The 27,204-nt window shown below is 40.0% G+C and overlaps 1 protein-coding gene across 1 annotated transcript; it reads left to right on the top strand.

Annotated features, from left to right (window-relative positions):
- Positions 1 to 382: 382 nt before the first annotated feature.
- On the top strand, positions 383 to 20,247 carry RRAGD (Ras related GTP binding D). Its single transcript, XM_079328867.1, has 7 exons — positions 383 to 703; positions 7,192 to 7,487; positions 7,893 to 8,092; positions 9,087 to 9,201; positions 14,892 to 15,034; positions 16,810 to 16,958; positions 18,859 to 20,247. The coding sequence occupies exons 1-7, from the start codon at positions 556 to 558 to the stop codon at positions 19,008 to 19,010; spliced, it is 1,203 nt and encodes a 400-aa protein (XP_079184993.1). The 5' UTR covers positions 383 to 555; the 3' UTR covers positions 19,011 to 20,247.
- Positions 20,248 to 27,204: the final 6,957 nt, after the last annotated feature.

Genomic DNA, 27,204 nt, shown 5'->3' with positions numbered 1-27,204 from the left:
GGACGTGGCACTTAGTGCCATGGTGTAGTTGGCATGGTGGTGTTCAGTCGTAGGTTGGACTCGATGATACCAGAGGTCTTTTCCAACCTATCTGGTTCTGTGACTGTAAGGATTCTGAGCAGGGATGCTTGTAATAGAAACGCCAGGTGCCATGTCGGTGCCGCTGCCGGGCACACCTCGGGTGTGCACCACTCCCACGGCTGTCTGTCGGGACAGCAGGGCCGGGGCGAGCGGCGGGCCCCGGAGCCGCCGGTGAGCCCACAGCGGCCGGCTGTGTCCGCCGGCGCTGGGGGCCCGGCGGCGCGGCCGGGCTGGGGAGCGGGCCCCGGCGAGCGCGGAGGCCCCGGCGGCCCGTGACCGGGCGCGTCAGGTGACGCGGGTCACGCCGCCTCCCCGCCCGCCCCGCCGGCAGCTGCGCCGCGCTCCGCCAGCGCCGTGCGGGGGGAAGGAGGGGAGCGGCGGCGGGCGCGGCGCCAGCGCGGGACCTGCGCCCCCCGCGCCCCGAGCCCGCCGCACGCAGAGGGGCCGCGGAGCCCCGCGAGGAGCGCGGCCGGCATGAGCCAGGTGCCGAGGAAGCTGCCGGAGGAGGAAGAGGGGGACGAGGAGGAGGAAGAGGAGGAGGAGATCGTGGGCTTGGCGGGCTATGCCGACGGGGCCGAGTCCTTCTCGGACGGCGACGCGGAGAGCGGCGGCGATGAGGCGTGTGAGTGCCGCTCGCGGCGGCCGCAGCGGCACCGGGGGCGGCGGGGAGCGGCGTGGCGGCGGCCGCGGGGCTGCGGGGGCGGAGGCTGGGGCTGCTCCCGGGGAGCCGAGGGGCAGCGCCGGGCTCGGAGGGGGCCGCGGGGTAGCGGCGGGCAGCGAGTGCGGGTGTGGGGTGAGGCGGGGCGGGGGCCGGGGTGAGGCCGGGACGGTGGCGGGGACGCAGGGCCGCCGCCAGGAGGTGAGGTTTGGCGGCCCGCGGATGTGGGTCAGGGAGGAGGCGAGGCTCCCCGCGGGGTTTGGGGCATGAGGAGAGCCAGGGACAGCGGTGCGGGAAGACGAGACGTCCAGAGGGAGGGCAGGCCCAGCTGGGGACGGGGTTGGGCGCTGAGAGGCCGTGCGGAGGGAGGATGCTGCGGAGGTGGCCGTGGGGAGGGCCGGGACAGGGACAGGGTGCTCGGTGGTCAGAGGGTGAAGGGAGCTCTGAGGAAGGAGCAGGGCAAAGGCTGACAGGTAGCAGGAAGCGTTGGGAAAGAGGGAGGAGGCAAAGGGAGTGCAGGCAAAGTGTGTGTCTCTAATTTCTTATCAGTATTCTTCGTGTCTGGGGTGAGAGTTATTAGTTATTAGAGGCCACAGCTTGATGATGTGACCCGAGTGTGCCAAGGAGGTTGGGGGGTTGGGTGTCACGCTATTAAAGGCAGCGGCCACACGCAGCTCTGTGTCCGGGGCTGCTCCGCAGCTGCGAGTGTCAGTCCCACAGTGGCAGGGTCTGCTAAATGTCCGTCTGTCTGTGCCTGTGAGGAGCCGCCTTACTGCAGGTCCGTGTCAGTATGGATAGTGATGCCGGGAAGGACGGGCTTACCAGGAAAAGCAGTTTCATTCAGCAGAAAAAGGAAATGCCAGCTCAGAGCCTGTTGCGTTCATTCAGAAGAGCCCGAGTTCATTCTTCTGAGACACATTTCGTAAAGGAGCTTGGAGAGCTCTCAGTATCACAGGATAAAAAAAGAAGTGCTTTTTTATAAGAGCATAATAGAAGGCCACATGTTCTAAGTCTACTTAGATATTAGCGTGCGGAAACCTTCTTAAAGGTTTCCAGTCCTTCAGGCTGCCATGGGAGGTGCTGCATTGACTAATGCAATTGTGGGGAGTGGAGGAAGGTCAGTGCTTTGAGTATAAGCCTTCATGGTTAAAAGTATAGGAATGTTAGACTGTAGAGCTATACAAGTTTTGTATAGCTTACTTGAAGTCTTACTTGAACCTGCTAAAGAATTGCCTTCATTTTGGTGCAAGGATGCAAATTTTGTGCTTCTTTAGTGCTGCACTTAGTATTTTCTGTAGAGAAATAACCTATATATTGTCTTCAGACAAATTCATTTGGATATTTTTGAATAGGAACTTGTTAGACCACTAAAAATTCCAATTCCTTCTTTGTAGTAACACCAGAATATTGTATTTAACTGAGAAGAACCTTTACATCCTGTATAGCAGGAGAAGACAGTCCATACAAGGACTATTTTACACAGGATTAAAACAAAATCCATTTTAACTGTCCAGATTCCCTGGTTTTCTGTTTAATTTTGAATCCTCTAGAGAAAGAGGCATAGAGGCATACAACATCTGAAATTGAGGGAGTTGGGATTCATATCTGTGTTTTGTGTAACACTGGGCTGCAGGGCAAGGGGCTTTCCCCTTTTTTTGTCCTTTCTTCCTGGCTCTGTTCAGCAAGTATTCCAAAATTCCAAGCCTCCACTTTTCTACAAAGAAAGAATGAAAATGGTAATATAAGAAGAACAGCTTCAATGCATGGCTGTTGACAGTGAAAAGGCTTAAAAGTAAAAGTGTCATTTCTTCTTCTAAGCATGTGGAAGATTTCAAAACTTTGTATTGGTCATCCCTCACCCTTTACTGGATTTGTGTTTCCAGCTTCACTGCTGAAGCTCTTGTGGCTCTTGTCCTTAGTTTACACTTAGGGTCATATTCAGAGACCTTAGAACACCTAAATTTATGTAGAGCCTAGTCATTTTTTAATAGATGCAATTAAAAAGTGTTTAGAAGCAGGAAAGCCCTCTGCAAAGTGTCCAAGGAAGTGGCTTTAAGACATACCACTGCGGAGTGCTGCACTTGTGGCAGCATGGAACCAGGTCTTCTGGTTCTGAGTCTTTTCTGTAGCCACAAGAATTTCCTTCCACCAGGCATTTCTGCAATGTTTATGAGCCCACAATGGCTGAACAGCCTTCTTCATTGCATTCAGGCCTTTTCTGTTAACTCTTTGGTCTCAGGCCATTTGTTACTGTTGAGGATGTTCATTGTATATGTTTTGTAAGGGCAATGTCTTGACAGCAATCCAAAGTGCTGCAAATACCACAGTCCCAGCAGTACTGGAAATGCTTGCAAGATTAATGGGTTTGAAGGTAAGGGTAGAAAGTTTGAGACTGCTACCTCTCCTTTACACAAAAATGGTTAAAACAACATAATTGCATTGGTAGGGGGGGGGAATCATTATTAGCTGTATTATTTCAAAACTAGACTCAGAGGCTTGTTACCGTGTGGATGTTTACATGAGCAAAATAATTCCTTTTGGCTTTATGTTACTTGAACAGATGAGCTGTGATGTTTTATTTGGATATTTGAAAGCTGGTGGGATGTACAGAATGTGGCATCCCCATCCCATACGCCTGCAAAGCACAGATAGTCACCTGCTTTGAAAATTAATTGCAGTTGATCTGGGATTCAGCATGGGCTTCAAAACCTGTTTTAGTTATCTCTATATATCTAATAGCAAAAAGAAGATACTAAAGTATTCATTGTGTACTGGTGAGACAGGTTGGGACTGCTACGTGCAGTTCTCAATTCCTCAGAGCTGTGCTCTTCTGCATGTTGCAATGCATGCAAAACACACTCCATAAGCAAGGACACAACTGCAGTTAGCAACAGTTTTGTAAGAAATTGAGTGCTTCTCTGGAGGAAAGTGCTTTTTTTTTTGAGTTAAATTTGTGAATACTTCAAAGGAATGGTCTCTAACCAGCATGGTTTCTGTTCTTTATGGATGCTTAGAAAAATTGAAATGTGAAGGGCTGTAGAGACTGGCATTTTACAACATTTTACTCTTTGCAAAAGTGAACAAAGCAGGAAATGTGTTGCATTTCACAATAGGGAAAATTATCTTTCCCGTTATAGAACAGAGAAGAGTTTAGTGTTTCTCTTGGGCATATTATGATCTCACTCAGTAACCTAGTCTGGGAAGTTGCAATGATACATCTACTGGCATTTCTGTGGCAAATTAAAAAAGGAGTTGTCATATACTCCTGCAAAGGAATGTGGGCAGGCAATGCATCGTCCAATTCCTTTACATATAAGGTAATCTCTTAACTCTCTGAGAGGGAAGTGCTGTGGAAGCCTTGCTATCTCATCAGGTTTGGATGATACTCTTACATTTCCCTGTCTTTGAACTGGCAGGATTTCAAAAGCTAAGTAACAGTCTTACTAGCAGAAGAGCTAGTCTTCATTCTTCACACTGCTAGCTAATTCTGTTTGCAGTTGCAACTGTATTTTTTTATGGCTTTAATAGAAAGCAGTTTCCTGCTATTAAGAATTACAATCAGTAAAAATCTAACAGCCTGGAATAATTTAATACCGCAACGTAAAAACTCCAAGTTATTTAAAATATTTCTTCAGATATATGCGGGTTTTTAGCATTTCTCAAGGAAGAGGGAGTTAGGTAGGTAGCCTGTCCTCTGGTTGTCTCATCAGTGGTTAGAATCTTGGAAACTAGTGTACATCTTGAACAAAAGATGTCTCGAAGGTTATTAAGTTCCCAAAAGTTTGTGGAAAACTGGCATTCAGAAGACAGAGGAAAGCTAAATGGAGTGTTCTCAGCAGGACAGGTGAGCAGCTTTGTGTGTTCACCGTGGCAGCAGCTGGCAGATGGGTGTACACAGTGTAGCCAACTGAAATGTGCTGAAATGCAGATCAGCCACAGCATGTCATATCTATTATTTGGAGGAGATGTCATAAGACATACAGGAGGAAGTTGGTGTTATTGTGGTGGGAAGAGGAAGGGGACACAAAGTACAAATCCATGGTAGATGAAACTTTGTAAGTTCAGTTGTGTACAGAGCAACTGGGAGGCTTCTTTTTTTTTTTTTTTTTTTTAAGCATGCAATAAAGCCTCAGCTTGAAGACTTTATAGGTGTATGTACTTTATATGCTTTTATAAAGTCTTTATAAAGCTTTGAATAAATTATTTTCTGTTCTGATGGCCACAAAAACAGAGTGAGATGGAGGATACACCATTAAGTCTTGCAACGTTTAGTTTGGTTTATTTACAAGGCTGTATCCCCAAAACAGAAAATACTGTTACATCATCCTAGAGCAGATGTTTATTATTCTTCTGGAGGTGTGAAGTGTTGTAGGCACGTTTCTCCCAGCCACATGGAGGTACTACCATTATTCAAGTTGATGGGAAGAGTAGAGGAGCATGTTGACCTCAGTTTCTTACTTCCTAAAGTTGTTGTGTGTAGATCAGCAGAAGTGGCTCTTGCTGTGTTTATAGGATTAGATTCTTGCAGATTTACCTATCTCTGTTCTGCATGTAAGCATTTCCCCTGTGCATTACTCCTGCCTGGCAGTATTTGTATGTGATAATTGACAAGACCACAGTAAGTGGTAATACCTGTCAAAGCCTTTCAATTGTATTTGAAAGGGACAGGATCCCTCCGACAAATGAGTTGAAAACTCGCGTTAGTCACTGGTGACACAGACCTACACTGATAGGCACAACCTCTCACGAGCCAGTAGATGGTGCCAGGAGATGTTTTATGCTAACTCTGCAACACCTTCAGTTTGAGAAGCCCTGATTCTCTGTCGCTCAAATTTGGGAGACACAAACAGACCTGGACAAGGTTCTGTACCCTCCTGACAGACATACCCTGCTCCTGTTTTTTTTTCTGAAAGCTGTGAGTGAGGCTTTAGGCACATAAGAAGACACAAGATATAATCAGCATCCCTGAGTGCAAAACATGCTCCTAGGCAAAGGATTCCTTTAAGTTTTCCATCTTTTTTGGCTGATAAGATTGTGTAATAAATTGGCAGGTTGAAATTGTTGCTGAGGTTTCCTGTTTTGAATTTTCACATTTTGGGAGTAAAGCCGACCACTTTATGTATGCAGGGCATATTCAAGAATGATGCATGTGAATAAATGTGTGCCAGTTTTCTGCAATTCAAAATTTATCCCTGCAGAAAAAAAGAAATATAATTATGCTGTGCTATTAAGTATAATCTGAATAGTCTCTAGTGCAATGGATGGAGAAGGTCTACCAAATTTCACTGGATAGTATGTTTAGCCTGTTCTGTGATCAGTATTTTAAACCTGACCTTTGTGGACTCTGAGTTGTAGTCCGTGGATTTAACACAGAGACAAAAATGACAACTCATTTTTTGCATTGTGTTTCACACTGTAGAGTCACAGAGGTGTTTCAAAGCTTTTTAAATATAAAGGCAGTGCCATTTCACCTCAACACCAAAGAACATTTCAAAGTTTTAGGCCAATTAAATGCAGCAATTTAGACTGCTTTAGGTGTTTTGATTAGAGACGCCTGAAGCTAGAGTTGGTATGCCTACAGTAATAGCTAGCATATATTCATGTCCTTACAGATATAACAGCACAGTTTACTGTTGGAACTACTTGATGCTGATATAACTGCATAAGCACCAGAAAAAGTGGTGCCAGTTTCAAACTGGGGTAGGTAACACAATGAAACTCCTGTGTTCCCAGGCCTTTGTTTTGCAAATAGGCAGATGATATGCTGTAATCTTATTTATTGGATAACAAACCTTTACAGATCGTAGCATAAATTACTGAGCAGCAGGTGAAATCCTACACTGCTTAAAAAAGGACTCTTCATGAGCACAGTGTAAGTTCCAACACAGAAACATTGTATGCCTGTGGAGTTGAACTCTTCTTGTAGATCCTTGCATGTGTGATTTTATTTATTTATTTGTATATTGGTTGGTTGGTTGGTTGATTTTAGAGAAAGGAAGCCCTTAGGTAGAAAGATCATGCAGAGGTACTTAATACAGTCTTACTCTATTCTTCCAGCAGTGTGATGTAGCTATCTGCTGAAAAGGGTATTTGTTATCAGATGATACTCATTCAAAGAAGAATATATGTGGCATAGTGTTAATTAGAGTAAAATTAGGTATTTTAAGATGTCTGTGTATGATAACAGATTTTTCTCATACAAGCAGAGCAGTCAAGCCTTCTGCAGTTTCTATCTTGGAGGTGAGAAGTAGATTTTCTGATAATATACCCTAAGGGGCAAATAATTCAAGTCAAAATGCCTGTACCACTGCTCTCTAACCTTAAACACTTGTAACATTTGGATAAATTCATACAAAAATCTCATGAAAATAAATATCAAATGCATGTTTTCTGGCAGTTACTAATTATATTGCCATATTATATTCTTTTTCTTCTTGTGTGATTTTATTCAGTTTTGGATTTCAATGATCCCTTCAGTACTGAAGTTAAGCCAAGAATCCTACTCATGGGATTGAGAAGAAGTGGAAAGTCTTCCATTCAGAAAGTTGTTTTTCACAAAATGTCGCCGAATGAGACTCTCTTCTTGGAGAGCACAAACAAGATCTGCAGAGAGGATGTTTCCAACAGCTCCTTTGTCAACTTTCAGATTTGGGATTTTCCTGGGCAAATTGACTTCTTTGACCCTACATTTGATTATGAGATGATTTTCAGAGGCACTGGAGCGCTGATATTTGTTATTGATTCTCAGGTAAAAAAAGGGTCTTTAAGCTATTTGTTTCTTTCCCTCTTTCAGCAATAGACAAATGGATTGGAAAGCAGAGTTTTTTTCAAAGGAAATAATTAATCTACATCACAAACACACTTTAAAAGAAGTCATTAAAACTTGAAGAGCTGCTTGGCTTTTTTTAATCTCTCTGCAGTGTGTTTGGAAGTTAACTAATTTGTTTTAACATCTCAAGGTTCTTGCTCAGATTCCTAAGTGCTGACAGCATGAGATTGGTGCACATGCTGGATGTAGGCTCAGGCTTCTACTTATAAAACATTAAAAAAATCAAGCTGTTGTTGAGCTGTAATACTATCTAAAAATAAGTATCACAAAATTTAATATATGTTTTTAAAAACTTTCCTAACTTGTAACTCTTCCCTTTATTAGGATGATTACATGGAAGCATTAGCTCGGCTGCATCTTACTGTGACCAGAGCCTATAAAGTGAATCCAGATATCAACTTTGAAATATTTATTCATAAAGTGGATGGTTTATCTGATGATCACAAGATTGAAACACAGAGGGATATTCACCAGAGGGCAAATGATGACCTTGCAGATGCTGGATTGGAGAAGATTCACCTCAGGTGAGAAAAGTTCCTTTGCAGAGAATGCTGAAGAGAGCAGCTTATTTGATGAGTTACCATTTTCCATCCTCTTGAAACAGCAAGCAACAAGCTTTAGATATATTAATATATATCTAAATATATAATAATAATAATAATATATGATATATACATTTGACCTGAGCCAAAGTATCCTATTTCTGATTGCTGTCTTGAAGGGAAAGATGGAGAGCTACTTAACAGGTGACAAATATGCCAGAATCATATCAGTTTTTGCTGCAGTTGCTGTCTTGAAGTAAGGTGGCTTGGACAGTGACAACAACCAGTAGAGTTCCAGGCAGGGGGATGTATATGCCACTACATCACTTTTGCCTTTGAAAGCTCTCTGCCACACTGTCCCCTCCCAGTCACTCATCCTCCCTGCTGCAGCCTGCTTGGAGTGGCTTGGGAAGACTTGTGCTGAATCTTTGCCTTGTGTCTTCTGATAAAATGAGTCACTGTAGCAAATAGTGACAAGCAGTGGATTTGGAGACTGGGAACCAGAGGACATCAAGTTGTCATGGCTTTCTAAGCACTTTAAAGCCAAGTACAAATATATTAAAAAGGGAGGCCTGCTCCATGAACATGCCAGCTCTTTAGAGCTCTTAACTACTCAACTGCATCACTGGACTGATCAGTGGGTTTGCAACTTTCAAAAAGTAGATCACAACAGACATAGCCATAATGCTCCTCTCCTGAAATTCAGTAAATATTTTTGGAAGACAACCAGCATGGGAGTTGCATTAAAAAGTTCTACATCAAGTTGTAGGTTCAGTGTCTAGGCTGGGGGCTTTTTTACTGTAGAGATGAAGTCCTGTGCTTCAATCAATCATATCATGACTTTTGATCACAGAGGGTAATTGCATTAGTGTAGGCACTTGCTGTCTGACAATATTTTATTTCACTCATATTGTGAAAGGTACATCATGTTCACAGTATGTGGCTAAAAGGAAAATGTGGTGACGTTTTTTTCCAGCTTTTATCTGACAAGCATATATGATCATTCTATATTTGAAGCATTTAGCAAAGTGGTACAGAAACTGATTCCACAGCTCCCAACACTGGAAAACCTGCTTAACATCTTTATTTCAGTAAGTACTTACTATATCCTTTGTTGTAGATCTGGCTGTGTCCAACATGCATGTTCAGATACTCCGTTCACTGCCTTCTTAGAGATCATGAGCAATGTGAACTCTCAGAGAAATTATCAGAACTTAGTTGAAATGCGCCTCCATGCAGCTTGGCCTCAGCTCCATGTCTGTTAAACAGCTTTGATGAGGTGCTGAGATACAGTATCCTGAGTCTCATAAAGTGGGTGAGCAGCCATCACTTTTCTGCTTATAACATCAGTCTGAATGTTGCAAAAGTCTGTGCTGCATGTATTTAAGTTGCACTTAAAACGTGTATGAATAAATATTTAAAAGAACATAATCTAGTCTGACCTCGTATGGGGAACTCTCTGTAGTGCTTTCCAGAATTAATTTTACTTTGTATCAGAAGTTTACTGAGCTTAAGAAAATCTTTTTAGGTAGTGAAATTTTTAGATGTAGAGTCCACCACAGCTTTTACCGCTTCCATAGTTACTCTGAAAGCCAGTTAGGGAGTTTTGTGCATCTAGTGGTTTGTTACCACTGTGGAAGAGATTGCTTGTTGCACTCACCCTGTATGACTGATCCCTTCCTTTCCTTTTACTAGTTCTGACACTCCCCTGTTCCCTCATGGGTTTACCATACCATGCACTTATGCACTGTTTAATTTAGTTAAAAGCAGGTGATGGAGGAGTCCAACATGCTCTTTTTCTAACATGAGGTAAGATATGGAAACACGGGGCAGTGAGTGGAGGGCGGCACAGTGAGTCGATTGTAAAAAGGGGAAACTCCCTATTTTAGTGCTCATCAAGTCAGGTCATAGTGGCTCTGAGAACTGCACCCTTTCTGACAGTATTCTGATTTTGCACTTGGCATCTAGCATTAATTTCTGAAGCTTCAATTTCCAAGCAAGATACTTTGTTGTATCTTTTTGTGATTTTGATGTAAGAAATTATTTTATATCATTTAACAGCCTGTAAGATAAAATTAGACTTCATGGTTTCTCAGTGTGAAAATGGAGAGAAAAAAGTTGGATGTGAAAGGGAAAGATAGGAATAGAGGAAGGTCATTCCAAAACTTATTCTGTTAGTATTAAACAGCAAATTTATACTGTTTTTTAATTAATAGTTTGCTACAAAGATGTGTTTCTTCCAAAAGAACTGGACCATATATTTACCAGTTATTATCAGGTAGTCCCAAAATTCCATGACAGAAAGGTAATGAAGAAATTTTGGCAACAATTCTAGACCAGTTAGGTAGTGATTGTGGCACATAGTCTTACAGGGAAAACTGGCTGAATAATAGTCTCCCTTGTGCCGGAGTCATTCCAGTCACTCATTGTGAGTCAGATCTCTTTATGGAGTCTCCTCACTGTTTGGAGTTGGTGAAGGGTTTGTACAGAATCTCCACATGAACTGAGCACAGGCAGCTTCCTGAATGACTGATGCCAGTTGCTGGCATGTCTGGAACACCCAGCTCCAATCATACCTAGAGTATCAGGTATAGTTTGTAAAGAAGAACAAGTAATTCAAATAAATGGGAAGTCCAGAAAAGTGAGGGAGGTGTGCTATTTCCCATGTTCAGTATGGGAAAGAGTCTCAGATTGTTTCTTTGCTCCCATTTCTCAGTGACCTAGGACCATGTGTAGCTGCATCACTATTGTCCTCAGCTTGCTGTTTTTACAAATATCTTCTGTCTATAGACAGAGAGACTCAGAATGACTGCAGCCACAGGAGATTAAACTTCATTCTCCCTCATACAATTAGTTGGGGGTGCCTCTTTATCTTGGCAACTTAGTAACAACAAGTTTTGGCATGAATTTTGGTCATGCCTTACCTCATGAAGCCAATGAGTTGTCTATCAGGGTGTGTGTGTGTTCTACTTTTGGTTTTGCAGCAATTTTTCCTTTCATGAGGAAGTGCTTTCATTTATGCCACAGAGACTTCCAAGACAAAAAGTTGATGATGACAAAAATTGATCTGTGATCACACTTAAGTTCACAGCAGGTTTTTTCCCAAGTTTATAATGCCACGGTGTGTGAGCATGTTTGAGGAACCATCAGTGTGATAATGCTGCTTCTGCATTCTTTAATGAAACTGCTTGTAAGTCATAAAATAACTGGCACTCAAAATACACGTTATTCTTACCTAACTAACACACTTACTAGCTTCATATAGAAGGATGTCTGTTTCTTAATTCCTGTGGCCTTGTCAACCAATCAAGTTGTGTGACATGGGAAAACGAATTTTCATTTGAGGGTTGTTTGGATTGTTTTGAGGGATATTAAAAAGTATGTATTAAAACAAAAAATTATTACAAGTAAAATAAAATAATGTACAGTTGTGATCATGTAATGATTTAAATTTTTGTGATCTGTAAATTGAAATGTAGTGTTTAAAATTGATTCATAAAATTTGCTGTGTGATATAAGACCTGTTTAAATAATTGTCCAAAATTCATTACTTACTGGATGTTACTGGCAATATCCTCTTAAGTTCTTTTGAGAGTCGCTTTCTAGGACCAAATTCTGGCTTACTTTCATACACTGAAGAGAGAAAAAGACAGGTCTGCTTACCTATCCTAAGAATTGGAGAATACTACTACTTTTACTGAACCCATTCTATTTAAGGAATAGAAACTGTCTTCTGCATCATCACACCCCATATAGTTGAGAAATGTGGTTTGAATTTCAAGCAGCTCATGGTTTTTACCTATCCAAAATAAAATCTCATATATTCATTGCATATTTTTCACAATGACTCTCGTGGTTCAGATTAACTGTGGAAAATTCTTACATCAATTCAGAGTGCTTTTAGCCAATGTTGCATCTTCTCTGCAGACTGTGGGATTGTGTCAGAGAGAACTGGTTCTTATTCAGATCCTGCTCTCATTTATCAATGGCAGCCTTTCATTCAGTAAGGAACCCACCAGTTCTAGTAACTTTTGTCCACCTTTTCCTGTTTTTTTTATGATCTGTTATTATTGTTTCTACAATTTCTATTTGGGTTTTTTTGCAGGCTAGGGGCAGCAGGTGGGAGGTGGGGTGTTGAGTAGCTTCCACACAAATAATCTGGAAAATCCTTTGATATTTTGGTTACAGTTGTACTAAAAACCCTGGCAAATGAAATATTTGAAGGCATATGGGTACGTTTAGTGGTTACTACTCCCAGCAGTCCATCCTACCATTTCACAAAGGCTTCTGTCACCATAAAAAGTTCTAAAGAAGACAATATGTGCAGTTTCTCAGCAGGTCCTACCACAATGGATCAGTTGCAATTGAAAACAAGCATAGTTTAAATTAAGAAACCAATTTCTGCCCTTAACCAGCAGGTGTAACTGCTGGCATGGCAAATGTCTCAAGACATTCGTGGCAAACATTCAGAAAACTTTCTGAACTCTCACTGCAAGTACGGGCAGGCTGCAGCACCTGGAGCTCTGAGATGAAAAAAATCACTTCTCATTGTTAAATGTTACTATATTGTCACTGGCATCTTAATAATTTAAAGTGCATCTTACCTGTACAGCTGAAATTGTTGCAATGTCTCTCTTTGTGTAATACAAAACTTTATAATTGACTTCTCATAGATGACAGTGAAGGGCTCAAGTTTCAGCTTCTTCTGTCTGAAATGACTTGTATTTTCAAGTACAATTTTGACAATGAGTTACAGCTATGTACTTACATGATACTTCAAGAGAGTCTTGTAATTAATCTTATTTGACAGCATATGTTGAACTGTGTGAGGTGCTGTCAGAACTACTATATAAAAAGTAAAATTAACAGAACTCCTATATATGGCCGAAACAACCAGCATAAATATGCAGTTTTGTTCTGTATGCTCAAAGGACACAGACTCCTAGAACCCTGTAGGTTGAAAGAGCCCTTTAGAGGTCAGGTGCTGCTCAGAGTCAGGCCAGTTACAGCAAGTTGGTTATGGCTGGGTCCAGTTCAGCTTTGTGCATTTGATAGAAACTCAACAAATTCTCAGGTCAGCATGCTCCCAATCCTTCACCACAGTTATGTTAATTTTTTTTTTTCTTGTATCAAGTCCAAATTCCAGCCTGTGCCTTTTGGCTTCTGTCCTTCAAATTTGTACCTCTGAGAAGGGTTTGGCTTTGGCTCTGACTTCTCTGAACCCTTACATTAGGTATTTGTTGATAGCAATGAGTCTTCTTCAGGCTGAACAAAACCATTTCTCTAAGACTCTCCTTATACATCCTGTGCTTCAGCCCATTTACCTAAGGTATCTACAGTTTGTACTTTGGTTTGGATATTTTTTTATTACTGACTTACTGAAATATGCCACTCACTCTTTTCCATTATGAAATGGAAGAAATTCACTTCTATACTCTGTTATTACTAATGGATGTTTGCAGTCTTAGCTCTGTGTGCAGTGATGGAAGAATGACACTTCTTTAAGAAAATGCCCAAAGTACTGCTGGCTATTGTTCAATAGCATATCTAGTGTTGGAAGTTTTTCTGTTTATTTCAGTAAATGGAAAGCAGGATAGTCATTTTAGTTACTTAACTATACGTTAAATAGCTGACTTAGAAAAGAAGGAAGAAAAAATGGAAAAAGTTCTGTAATTGTACAAAAGAAGCTGAAACTATTAAAACTTGTTAGGGATTTTCAGTGTGGTTTTTGCTGGTTACAGAACTACAGCAGTCCCAAACTATGTTAAAATGGGAATCCCATATATAGAGGCAATTCAGTTGGATGGAGAAAGTTGCTTGTCTTCCCATATAGCTGTATACTGAAGAGTACTTTATAGCTTGTGCTTTAGCAATACTGGGAAATTGACCTTTTTTCATGTTGGGACAGCTGCACAGTTGTAATCCCTTGACATCAGCCAGCAATGCTACTGTTTTCAGTTAAGCAGTACACCTGTTTGTTTTTTTTCAGGAAGCAGAGGCTTATGGCAGTTTACCGTATCTACACAAAGAGTAGGAACTAGCATTCCTGGCTAGCTTCTCAGAGCTGTGAATACGATACATCTCCAGTATGGAGAGCGTCTTAATCAGCTTGGCAGGATGACAGGAACACAGCTGTCATCACTTTAGCAAGCCTTAGCATTTTAAATATGGCTTTAAACACCAGTGCTACATAAAACCTGAAGGCACCATCAGAACTCTGGTTTCTCTTCTGTGATTCTAAAAGATGTTCTACAGAACCAGACAGTAGAACAGCTACAGACTGTAATGAAAAAACTTCTTAATTTCCTTGAGAAATCAGTTCCTTAACAATACTGTCTTTCTTTGTCCATCAGAGTTTTTCTTTCCTTTGTTTCTATCTTCTCATATGCCCAACTAGAATAACTTTAGATTACAGCTTTCTTTTATGTCTGTTGCTACAACACCAAAAGCTTGAACTTGGCAGATTTTTCTGCTCCACCCTTGCTCTCCCTCATTTTCTACTGAACAGAAATGTAGTCTCTCCATGTGGAGAAGTTTGGGAGTGCCACTTGGCATTATGTCTGCTCAGAGGAAGAAACTGTTGGAAGGTTTGTGAGCATTATGGTTTGCTACAAATACAACAGTGCTCTATGTACAGTTCTTTCAAAATGAGCTTGATTGCAATTTATTTTCTTTAGCCTAGCCTTTTTGTATAACAGGCAAGTAAGGGAACAGAAAAGCTTGGGATTAATTTGAAAACATGGATTCCACTTTATTTTTCTTTTTTTCTTCTCTTGAATAGAATTCTGGGATTGAAAAAGCATTTTTATTTGATGTAGTCAGTAAGATCTATATTGCAACAGACAGCACTCCAGTGGATATGCAAACTTACGAGCTCTGCTGTGATATGATAGATGTTGTGATTGACATTTCTTGTATATATGGGTAAGTAAATTGTGAATGTTTTCCATAAAGCTGTGTACTGAGAATCTGAATAGCCTCAAAATTATGTGGTATAAACAATAGTGAGAATGGGTAATTTGTCAGGACAGGGGAGGAGGAAATGGCTGGCCTCTCAGGGACTGATCCTTCCCAGCAACAAGCATTGCTCCCTGATCAGTCTCTTTTGTGGGCATCTTCCTCTTTCTATGCTAATAATTTTAATTGGATGAAGAAGTGGGAAGAAACCAACCTAAAATAAAAGGAAATGTCATGTTTTTGTTCCCTAGGGATGAAATCAACAGAAGGATGCCTCCTGTTTTAAAAAGAAGTGAGGCCGTATTTGGTTTTATTTAATAGCCAGTGGCCTCTAATAGCATCAGAGAGTTGTTTCACTCTCAGTTCAGTTCTCTGTTTGTCCCCTATTCCCTACATGACCTTTCAGGGGTTCTTTCAGTTTCCCCTTCTTGTATAATAGCAAGTGGAAATCTCTTGGGCTGGCATGCACATCTCCTTGCAAGTTATGTGGCTTGGCCCTTGGCCAAATGTAATGCCAGCCATTTCTGGGAAAGGCATGGGCACATTTAAGAATTAGTGCATTAAAATGCTTACACTTGGAGGCCAATGCACAACAGGCTTAGAGTGTGGTAGGCTGGGGTATCTTTGCATTTGTACCCACTGACAGACTTCTTGCACTCTTGGAGAAGGTCCAAGGGAGAGTGCTGGTGCAGATGTGCAGTAAGCACTGGAGCAATAAACTGTTGAATACTTAACCTAGAATCTCTGAAGTTTGTATATTCTACCATGTGTTTCAGATTTTGGAGTCATCACTTCAGTAACTGTGTAAGAATTTGTTTTACAGAGGTATAAAATAAAGGATGCTGATTTTTGTAAAGAGAAAGATTCTGCTGTGTATCTCAAAAGAGTATGCATTTAATAATTATCTGTACAACACCACTTGTGGGGTTTTTTATTTGCAAAATATCATTCTGGCACTGTGGTTGTGTAGCCATTTCACATTTATCACCAGAAATCTGCTTGCCATTTTTTAGCTACAGACTAAAGACATGATATTACAATTAATTTTTTGCCCTCTGTTCCTGGAGCATCTGTGGAACTTGCCACTTTAATATATTATTGAGACTAATTGTTCTGGGAGGTTGATGAAAACTATCCATTTAATAATATCTGTGTGTGCATTCAGGAATGAGGTTAAAAATGACAGTGTTACAATGTACAAAAACATAATACAGTGATCATCATGACACAGCATTTATGAATGAGAAATCTCTTTCCATAATATGTTGCAAAAGTCAACATCTTATGAGGAAAGTCTCATGATGTCTTAAACTATCAGTCAGCTGCTAGTGTTCAAGCAAGGTTACTGGGTTTGGAGTTATCAGTACAGTCCTCCTGTTTCACACATGTTTATGATAAGTCATAATATAAAGCACCAATTAAAAGAAAATCAGCCTTGTGGTAAATGGGTGTAACTTATAAAGGAAAAAAATAAGGTTCCAGTTCAGGCACTTGGCAATCAACCAATCAGCTTTCTAGCCCCAGATCTAAGGTTTGGTGTAAGGAGAGGTTTTGGTGATGGGATAAACAGTTTAATCTCTTTGTTTTCTTAGTTTACGTAGTGTGTAGTTTGAAAGAGTCTCTGAAAGATTATAATGAAGTTTTCATAAAGTTTGAGATTTTTTGGTGAGCAAACTGATGCAGCAGTACTTTTGTTAGCTAATCTGGTGTCTTTTCTTGTTTGTTTGAATATTGCTCTTTAGGCTTAAAGATGATGGCACTGGAACTCCTTATGACAAAGAATCAATGGCAATCATAAAACTGAATAATACAACTGTCCTTTATTTAAAAGAGGTGACAAAATTCCTCGCTCTTGTTTGTTTTGTCAGAGAAGAAAGCTTTGAGAGAAAAGGTATTTTCCCCTTTTCTAGTATTGCGTTGATCTTCCCTTATATTAGTGAGTTAATGAATAACTCAGGTTGTTATTAGCTGTTAACAGTTTCTAACTGTATCGTAAATATTGAGGTAAGTACAGCTTGATAAAGCTTACATAACATTTTTAAAGGGATGAAAGTACTCTTGCAAGCATTAAGATGGAATGAAATCATAAATGTATTTGGCAACTTTCTGATATGAAAGCATTTGTAAGTTTACATCCAATGCAGTAAAGCTTCCACCTGCAACTGTAGACTGTGTTAGTTTATCTTGACTGATGCTGATTTGTACATGTTGACATGTACGTACACATTTGGAACAGCTTGCCTGCCAAAACCAAGGGAAAATTTTTGAAACTGACTGATAGAGTGTTCTTACTTTTCTTTTATATCTGAAAGGAGGCTTTTGAAAAATTGCATATTTAGGATCTAGTCCTATTTAGGAGTGCTTTAATATTTTGCAGTTAAAGTGCATAAAATTTCTTTGTTACCTTTCTGACCCTGGTCCAAGTCAATACTGAACCCTTTCTTTGCTCACTAGCACAATGTTGTTCATTGAGGTGACGTTCTCTGAGACCAAAACTCAGCAGCGGAAGAGCAAGCTGTCATCTGGGCTTGTGTGCCCATCTTGTGATAGCAATTTCACCAGTCAGTGTTGGTGTGTTTGTGAATGCAGCACTTGTACCATGTCCACTGGGCTGTTTGACAGCCTATGGAGCTTTTGATAGAATTTAAACTGGTCAAGTGTCTCTTCCATACCCTTACCACATTTATTGCATCTGAATGTTGAATATAGTCACTTTGTGTTGAAAGCATAAGCAGTGTTGCTTCTGCATATTTACTAACAGCACTGTTTCAGAAAGACACCATGTTAAATAAACACCCATTGGGGTTTGCCCATAACTGTGTGAGGTTGTTGTGTCTGCACAGTTGGGACACTTGGTAGGTAGCCTGCACTCTTCTGCAATACAATTCTGGTATTATAATGGAGATGAGCTTTTTGTGACTCATTAATTCCAAGTAATATTTTGTCTGAACTGTAGGGAGATGGAAAACAGTTCATTGGAAAAAAAAACTCAAAGTGTAACATGGTGGATTAAACCACTTAAAAATATGTATCTCCTGTTAGGAAAATTGAAGTGGAAAATGCTACAGTATTTGGGTTAAGAAAGCTTGTGGCATTAACATTGAAAGGTCATGAGCTCAGTACCAAAATTATAAAATTTTATTGTGGTATTACAGAATTGTAGCACTCAGTAAGTCTTCCAATTGACTACCAGTATGGCTTTACAGCTTTTCTGTGGGATCACATTCAGCCCACTGACATGGTAATGTTATCTGCCTATTATGTAAGTATCTCATCTAACAGCATGTCTATTATGTTACTTTTTAATTACATTGTCAGATGAAATGTAGCTGGCTGAGATTTGGTAACAGTTCTGTTAAGTATCCATTTTAAAGTTTATGTATTGTCAAAAAATGAACATTTTTTGATTAATAGATGCTACTTATTTGTATTGCAGTTATTCTGTAAAGCAGATTTCTAAAATGACACCATATTTTATGAAAGATTTTGTTTTTCTTCTAGTATACTGAGCACTTCTTCAAAGCCTTTTATTAAATTAAGGATCTGTTATCTGCCAGTAACTTTTATTTATTTTCTCTTAAAACTTAAAAGTATATTTAATAGCAGATGTAGTATCAAGCTGTAATGCTTGCTGAATTATTTGCATTTATCAAATTTGATATTTTTGTGCTTTTGCTTAGCACAGAAAAAATTCAGTTCACTGAATGTGATTGCAGAATATAAGCAATGGTTTCATTACCTTATTTATGTGAATGTCTTTATTAATATGTAAAACATTTCTGTCTCTGTAGGATTAATAGACTACAATTTCCATTGTTTTCGAAAAGCCATACAAGAAGTATTTGAAGTAAGAATGAAAGTAGTAAGATCTCGAAAACATCAAAGCCACCTGCAAAAAAATAAAAGACCCACTCCCAATGGGACACCAAGAATGCCATTGTAACTGAGGTTTTCTGGCAATATGGCAAGCAAAGTTTTCATGAAGTTGACGTGACTTCTGCATCTCATTGCACTGAGTGAAGAGGAAAACAAATGGGACTGTTGTATTATAGGAATTTTCCCTGAACGTTCAGAAAGCACTGTTTAAATATTTTTATCCAATCAGTTTTTTTTCATATAGTGAGCACTTTGAGCAAAATGTTGTATATAAACATTGAGGTGAGCACTTGTAAGAATTTTCTTAATATATGCTGTAAACCTTTTTCATGCCATATTAAGAAAAAAACAGCTGTGACAGAAATACTGGGTACATAATTTGCACTTTTTCATGTTTTCCTTGTGGACTTGGACTTTGATAAACTTAGTTTTTATGGTGATTTTGATGCATGGTGTCAGGTAAAATGTATGCTGTAGTTTATTTACCTGCTACAATCAAATTGGTTAGTAAACAATTAAGAAAACTTGGTACAATGCCTTTTTAAATTTGTGACAGCTAATACCTAACATTGATACAGATCTAATTTCATATATTTTTCAATTTGTAAACTGAAGAATAATATTGAAGTATTACAGCAATAAGCACCTTACCAGGGATCGTAACTGGTAGGTAAATATTAGCTTTTATAAAACAGGCTTTTGGCCAAATTTCACCCGGATTTCTCCTTAACACTGGTCATGCCCTCTCTTGGGTCTGGTTTTATTATTTACCTCAGCATATACCACTAAAATACCTTTCTATAAAGATGATTGTTTTGTAAAATGGCTCTATGTTGCACTGGTATTTTTATAAGGCTTCAGAGGACTATGTTGTATCTGTATGGCTGGATTTACATTGCTAAGTTTATGTCAAGGGCCTGCATATGTACAGTTGGTGCAATGAAGAATCTGTTTGTATTTCCACCCTGGCATTCTGATGTGTACTGATAAGTCATAAAGGTGTGAGCACTGGGTTCTGATTCCCTCTAACAGGGGTACATCTGTGATTGAAATCAAGACAAGACCATTAAAATGAGGACTGGACAATCTACCTGCTGTAATAATCAGCGTACATCACTACTTTTTATTTTAATACTGAACATGGGCAGATTTACTACAAGATCAGCCAGAACAGCAGAGCACTCTCAAACCTAAAAAGAAGTAACACTTACTTTCCATGTTCTGTATTCAGTTATTTTGTTTAATTAGTGATACAGAATTATAATTTTTAGATGGAAGGGAAACACTGATTTTTACCAATTGCATGCTCAGTCCAGTAGTTTTGTTGGCAGCTTTTGGGAGTGAGAAGAACTTGACCAGAATGAGAGGCAGCTTGATGTACATCAGAAACAGGTAAGGAGGAATGTACCTTACAGCCAATCTGCCCCTAGCCAGAATAGCTCTGGAGGTGGGCAGGAAGATAGAACCAATAGCTCTGACAGGAGTTGTATGATAGCAATGCAGTTCTAGGGGCTCAGAAAGGTAAGAAATACTGATAATAGTGAAAACCACTGATCCTGGTGCTGGTGTGAAGAACAGTGACAGTAGCTGTTGTCAAATCAGTGTTTAAAACCACAGAGTTCAGATGCCTTTTGGTACTGTCACCACCCATTATCTTAGTTGAGGATGATTCTTCTGACTAGCTCCTCAGTTAAAGTAATGCAAAGCTGTTTTCAGAGTTCACCAAAGTTGTGATGGGTAAGAGACACCTTTTGGCAGCTCTGCAGTCCACAGGACTTCATTGAAGGGTTGCTGTAATTTCTGGCCACGTGTTCATCTTTCATTTTGTTGAGATCCCCCATTGGGTCAAAATCTCTGTCTTCCCTTCAGCTCACCAGGTGTAGGTTGTTATGTGGGACTAAGAACACCTACCAGGCTGGGCCAGAATTTTTTTTTTTTAATGTGTAAATTACCATAGTGGCTATGGTATGAGTCATAACTAAATGTAGCTTCCATATATTTGGCCTGAGTTCTATGTAGCCATGCATGCCCTTCTATTAGACACCATAAACTTGTTTAAGACAGTGAAGTTACCTCTTGTAATCTCCTCTAGAATTTAGAACAGACTATCTAGCATAATATAGTTGACTTTAGCCAACATAAAACTTCTAATTTGGTATTATCAGAATAAGTGTAATTTTCATCAGATTACTTGTGTTTCAAATATAAAATTGAAAGAATGTTAAAAATTCATTATTTTAAGCGTTTAACTTTGGTATTTTCAGGTTACATGATGACTCATTTCACTTTTGAGTAATCATTTTTTTATGTTCTAGCTGAAGTGATTGAGCACTGAGTGAGTATGAAAGGTTCTTTTTAAGAACATGTTTTAAAACTTGCTTTTACTTTAAAAAATCTTTTAAATTTTATTGAGATTCTAGTTTTTATTTAAAGAAATTAAATATCCCATAATTTATAAATAAAGAATCACTTAAGGCAGTGTTGATACACCTTTTCTAAAATTAGAAATTGTGGAAGAAGTAATTACTTTCCAAATAGTCCAGTATTTATAAAGTACCTGATCCATAAGTTTCCATTTCTTATTTGTCATTGAAGTTGACTAAAAATAGTAGGAGCCACTATTGAACAAACCATGTCTTTTACTGGTTTACAGTAACTCAAACCAATTTAGCATCCCATAGACATTTTAAAGTCATGAGCTAGAATAACTATAAAATACTGGTTCCAATAACTTGTTGTAGTTGAGGAAATCCCTGTAAATAAAGGCAGCAGCTTAGCATGTATGAAAGGTTCTCTGAAGAGTTCAAATGCACCTTTGAGCAGGCACTGGAATGGCTATTTAAAATGCTGTAAAATGTTTGTAAAATCCAGTGATTACCAACATGTTGTGCATTAGCATGGAAGTGTAATTGAAAAGCAAACTACTCTGATAAAGCATAATTCAGATGGATCATTTGAGATCTCAGATTTCATGATAGAATAATTTTTTTCCCACTAAAACAAAAATTCAGTGGTTTTTTTTCATGTGAAATTGAACTCCTGACAGTTTGATACTAAGCGAGTTCATTCTGTGAAAGTACTGCAGCAATTTTTAAAAGAAATGTTAGCCTACTAACTCCCTCCATTTTTATATGCATCATCAGGTCAGATTAAGTAGAGGAATTAAAGAAAATAACCTTTGTCATTGTACACAGTAGCAAATGTTTGCTTTAATGACATATTTGCTGTGCTGTCATTTGCCATAGTCATTGTAGAATATTTTTTTCTCTTAAACTGAACACTGAGGTTTTCCTGGTTTTGTACTGAATGATGTAAATGACATCATGTCATGATTTTTGTGCTGCAGCTTTGTCCTGTTCAATGGACAGATACTTTAACACCAAAATTTCTTACTCAGACTCTAAATGTTTATCAATAGCTGCATGTGAATTTACAGATAAACACATCAAAATCTCCCATTTCACTGTGGGCAAAATGAGAAATAAGCTTGCCTGGCAAGTTCTTTTGGGTTCCTCTTATATGGTGGCATATGGTTGTCATCCCACTTGAGTTCTCACTGCATTAATATTTGCATATTAGCTCATTCACATATCTTCAAATAGCTACATTTAAAAATGACACTAGCAGATTGCTGCTTTTAATTTGTTTTCTCCCTGGTGTATTCTGTGTTACCTTTCTCAGTTTGCTATCTCTGAATTTCACATCTTGCTGTAACCAGGTCTGATACCCAGTCTCCTTGGCTCCTGCCAGTCTATTCCCTTTGGCTTGGAGGCATTGAGCCATAGGCTAGGTCTTGAGCTAAAACCTACTGAAAGAAGTACAAAAACGTCTAAATTGTAAAAAATCCATTACATGCTATTAACATCTCTAAAAACACTCAACATATTTATGTGATCCTAGTTTGTGTGCATGCCATAAAATATGTATTCATAATGAAGTTACAGTTTGCTCTGTCAGATTTTAAGCATTTCTTAAACATGTCCAGAACATATTTTAAAGTTTAAAAAAATACATAAATATTCCCAGGACAAATAGTCCTAGTGCAGCAGTCTATCACAATGTCTCTTGGACTAAACTAACATATTTTTGATAAGGTAAAAGATTTTAATGAGACTAATTAGAGAAGATACTGTACTGAATATTTCCCTGAATACCTGGACCTGCTATAAGTAAGAGGGATTATTTATTTCAGAATTGTTAAATAGCAGAAGAAAAAAAGAAAAAACTCATTGATGTCCTTTCTTTTAAAAAAAACCCCAAAAATAAAAACAAGCCAAAAACTAACATGTACTAGCCTAACTGAGAAGTGTTGGGATTAGACATATGGATGAGTGCAAACACGAGAGGCAAGAGAGAAACTACGGTGGCCAAAGGTACAGCGTGTATGCCAAAACATTTCAGTGTATTCAAGCTGCCTTACACAAAATGTTCAGGTTGGATCTTTGGAGGAATTTCTTCACTGAAAGAGTGATTAAACATTGGAATGGGCTGCCCAGGGAGGTATTGGAGTCACCATCCCTGGAGGTACTTAAGGAAAGACTGGACACAGCTCTTAGTGCCATGGTCTAATTGACCTGGTAGTGTTTAGTCAAAGGCTGGATTTGATGATTTTGGGTGGTTGGACTTTTCCAACTTAATTGATTCTGTGGTTCTATGAAAATATAGACCAAGGAAAAATAATGGGCTTATAACAACAGGGTCAGTCACAGGGAGGTGGTATGGATGAGGTCGGTTTCACCACATGGTCCTCAAAGTTCCAGGTACTTGATAGGGAGCAACAGTATCAAGGATAGTATCAAAGGACAGTATTAAAGCTGCCTTTCCTCTTACAGCATGTTTTGTCCTTTTTGTCTGCATTCTATGCAAACTAAAGGCCATTCTGAACTGTGCTAAACTGAAGCCTTGTGTCAGTACAAGTATAAACCATATGAACACATTCACACTGGAAATCAAAAAGAATTCTAAAGCAGGAGAGCAGCATATGGAGAGCATACAGCCCGACTACCTCCAAGAGGAACCTCAGCTTGTCAGTGAAAATGGGTGTAAGTTGTGGTATGTCAATTCCTTGAAAGTGCTATCATCAGGGAATGCTATAGTCTTAACTCACTTTCTCATCAGCACTGCAAGTTTCTGACCCAGATGAACTTGTGTTTGCATTTAGGTGTTTATGTGTCGGTGCCCATTCAGGCAGTTTAATCCATGCATCACTGCAAATTCTTGGTCCTCAAAACTGTGCAACCTCCTTACTCTTTCCCACACAAACCCCAAGGCCTAGTGCATGCTTCCTTGATAAATACTGCCCTAGTCCTCCGTCAGCTTTCAGTTATCCCGATAAAACAATCATCCAACAATTTGGGAGCCAGTAGTGCTTTCAGACTCCACAACTAGTGCTGCAAGCTCTCTTCTGCAGCTGGAGCTCCTCTTAATGCTGCTGATAAAACTGCCTAATTGGATGGAGTAATGGATGCCCCAGCAATAAACTTAAAACCTTTCAGCAGCACTTCTGTTATTTCTAGAAGCCCCACCATCCAGTGCAGTGGTATCATTCAGCTCTGACTTGTTCTGAGGTTAAGCCAGCTGTGGATTGAATTCTCCATTATGCACATCTACATCTGGATTTGGGGCTACTTTGATAATGAGAGCCATCTGGACTGTGAGAAATGTAACCTATTTCGACTCTTTTTGCAAAGCAGTATACAGAGGGAAGAGGTGTGCCTTCTGGGAAACCCAGTAATGCCAGATCATAAGGTCCTGAGACCATCTTTGTCTCCAAACTCTGTGCTGAGAAATGGAACTATACTCTGTTCCTCTGCAATGCCCTTTTCAATGACTGAATTGTCCTCTGGTGAGCCAAATGGTCTGATCCACAAATTGCTTCTCTTGCAGCTGCTTTAGCTTCTTTGGACTGTCAGTATGCCATTCATCATGCTGTCTTGGTCTCATATCCTAAGTGCTGAATGCAAGTTTTGTAGGAGAAGACACAAATTAACTCATTCTCACCAGTCCTATTCCCCTTGCTCAGCTGTTTCCAGCCCTGTTCCTTCAGTAATTTCATTTCATATTTAAATTCCACATTTTCTATCTATAAAGCAGCAGTTGTCATTCAAATTTTGCATTCTTCATAAAGTTCATTATGTAGAAACTTGATTATTTGCCTTAAATTTAGTATTCTCTTGATAGATTATAAATGCCTTGCTGTTTTACTCAGTACACCCTCTCCCATGAAAGCTTCCAGCTCCCTTGAACTAAATGCATTCACAGAAGTTCCTCAGAATGGAAGTTATTTCCTTCTTCCCTCCCCTTTTTATATTGCTACCATTATTAGTCCCCATAAAAATCCAAGCTATAAATCTGTAATTTGAATAGTTATGACAACACCAGACTGCACAATGGTTTTTAGCTTTTTTTATTTCTCTTTCAGAATAACACTAGCCTCTGCAGTCTGAAACCCCTGTGAGTCTGCATCCCCATGAGTCACCTGGCTAGACACCTTTCAGCAAGGAAAAAAAAAGCCTGCAAGCAGATACAGACAGTATAGCAGTGTAAAATAGTAATTTATTGGTTAATATAGGTAGCTATGACTACCTAGCTGCTAGACTATGCATTAACATGCTCACCTCTCCATGCAAGACAACAGATGAGTATTCTCTGGCTCAAGTGTCACAAAACTGCCATCTTTTCACTCCCTGCCTTTTCCTTCCAGCATTTTACACCTTTTTAACACTGCTGCCTTTTCCCTTGACCCTGTGTCAATAGCCCTCCTCCATCTCTGGATCTGTCTTACCTTGCATGGCTCAGCTCTTTCTCTGAGAGTGCCGAACCAAGGCTCTGGGAATGAGCCCTACCAGGGCTGGGCTGTGGAGCCCATGCAGCTGAAAATGGAGAGGACAGTGACCTGGTACCAGGCAGCGTAGATCAGATCAGTACAGTCAGCTAGAGCCCAAAAAGCAATGCAATTTGCCAGAACATAGGCATGTTTTGTCAGCAGAGCCACTCTCTGGGCTCTCCTGACTGTTGTGATTAGGGCTTTAGTCCAAGTGTCCACATGGATCCCTTGATTCATTGCAGGCACTGCAGGCACTTCACCTGGTCCTCATGCTGTTGATTTGTTCAGAATGGCACCAGCATCCCATACCTTTCTACTCTGTATGGATATCTGGCAAACCTTAGAATACCTCAGACAGCATCAGCTGCTTGTGTGTGCAGTTGAATCAAACCCCACATTTCCACTAACCATCTGAGAAACTCCTGTGTGCCCCAGATACCTATAGGGGGCTGGTGAAGACAGCTGGTAACTCAATTTATCTTGGTTAATGACACAGTAAGCTTACACCAAATGGTAAATGCTTTTTGAGAAGCTTTAAATTAAGAGCCTGCTCAGCAATCCTTTATTTCTATTGCTGAGTCAGAGCTGTATGCAAGCAGCTGTAGGCAAGCAGGAACGTGCAAGTTTACATTAAAGTCATGAGTAACAGTTTTGGAATGGGTAGGGTGGAATGACTACTGGATGGCAGTCAAACAGACAGAACCCTGTCTGCTTTGCTTCTGCCTGATGCGTAATTGTGAGGACAGGTGCTCTCTTCCCAGAAGGAAGCTTCTGGGAGTAAGTTAAAGTGAAGGGGCATGCAGAGGAACTCACATATGGAAAAAAGTGACAACGAAATCTGGGGCCTGAAGCCGTGAACAGATCATGAAAAACTGACTGCATGGGTCAAAAGCTATGCCCAGCCTCTTCTCCTTAAATAGTGGCACATGAGTGTTATAGATAAAAACGTGACCAAGCCGAATTAAATATTATTAAAGTAAGCAAAATAAGCGGTTATTAAAATAACCGAAATACGGTCCTCGATAGCCACAATCGCAAAGGAACAGCGCCGAGCCCGGGGTCGACACCGGGTGAACACACAATGATTCGAACTCTATCGCTCCAAATCCCCAAGTGTTCACAAAACAGCTTTGGTTAGTCCAGTTTTATACAGGTTTTTTAGCCCGGAGCGGAGGTCTTTGTCTTCTCTTGTCGTTCAGCATATTCATGCCGTTTTCTTTCACCGCGTTGAGCAGGACAAAACCATAACCTGGAAGACGATGAATTCTGATGAAGGCATGTCGTGGCTTTCGGGAAGGCGACATGGAGATATATCCTGCCTACCCCAGCTTACGGGAAACTGGGCATTCAGATGTTTTGGGGGTTTTTTTCCATCGTGTTGATTATCTTTAATCAAGGATGCTTATCGGGTCCTCGTAGCTTGGGTGCCTCCCTA

The sequence above is a fragment of the Erithacus rubecula genome (genome assembly GCF_903797595.1).
Source record: "Erithacus rubecula genome assembly, chromosome: 2".
Classification (NCBI taxonomy): Eukaryota; Metazoa; Chordata; class Aves; order Passeriformes; family Muscicapidae; genus Erithacus; species Erithacus rubecula.
The sequence above is the reverse complement of the archived record's forward strand: the minus strand, read 5'-3'. Positions and strand labels throughout refer to the sequence as shown.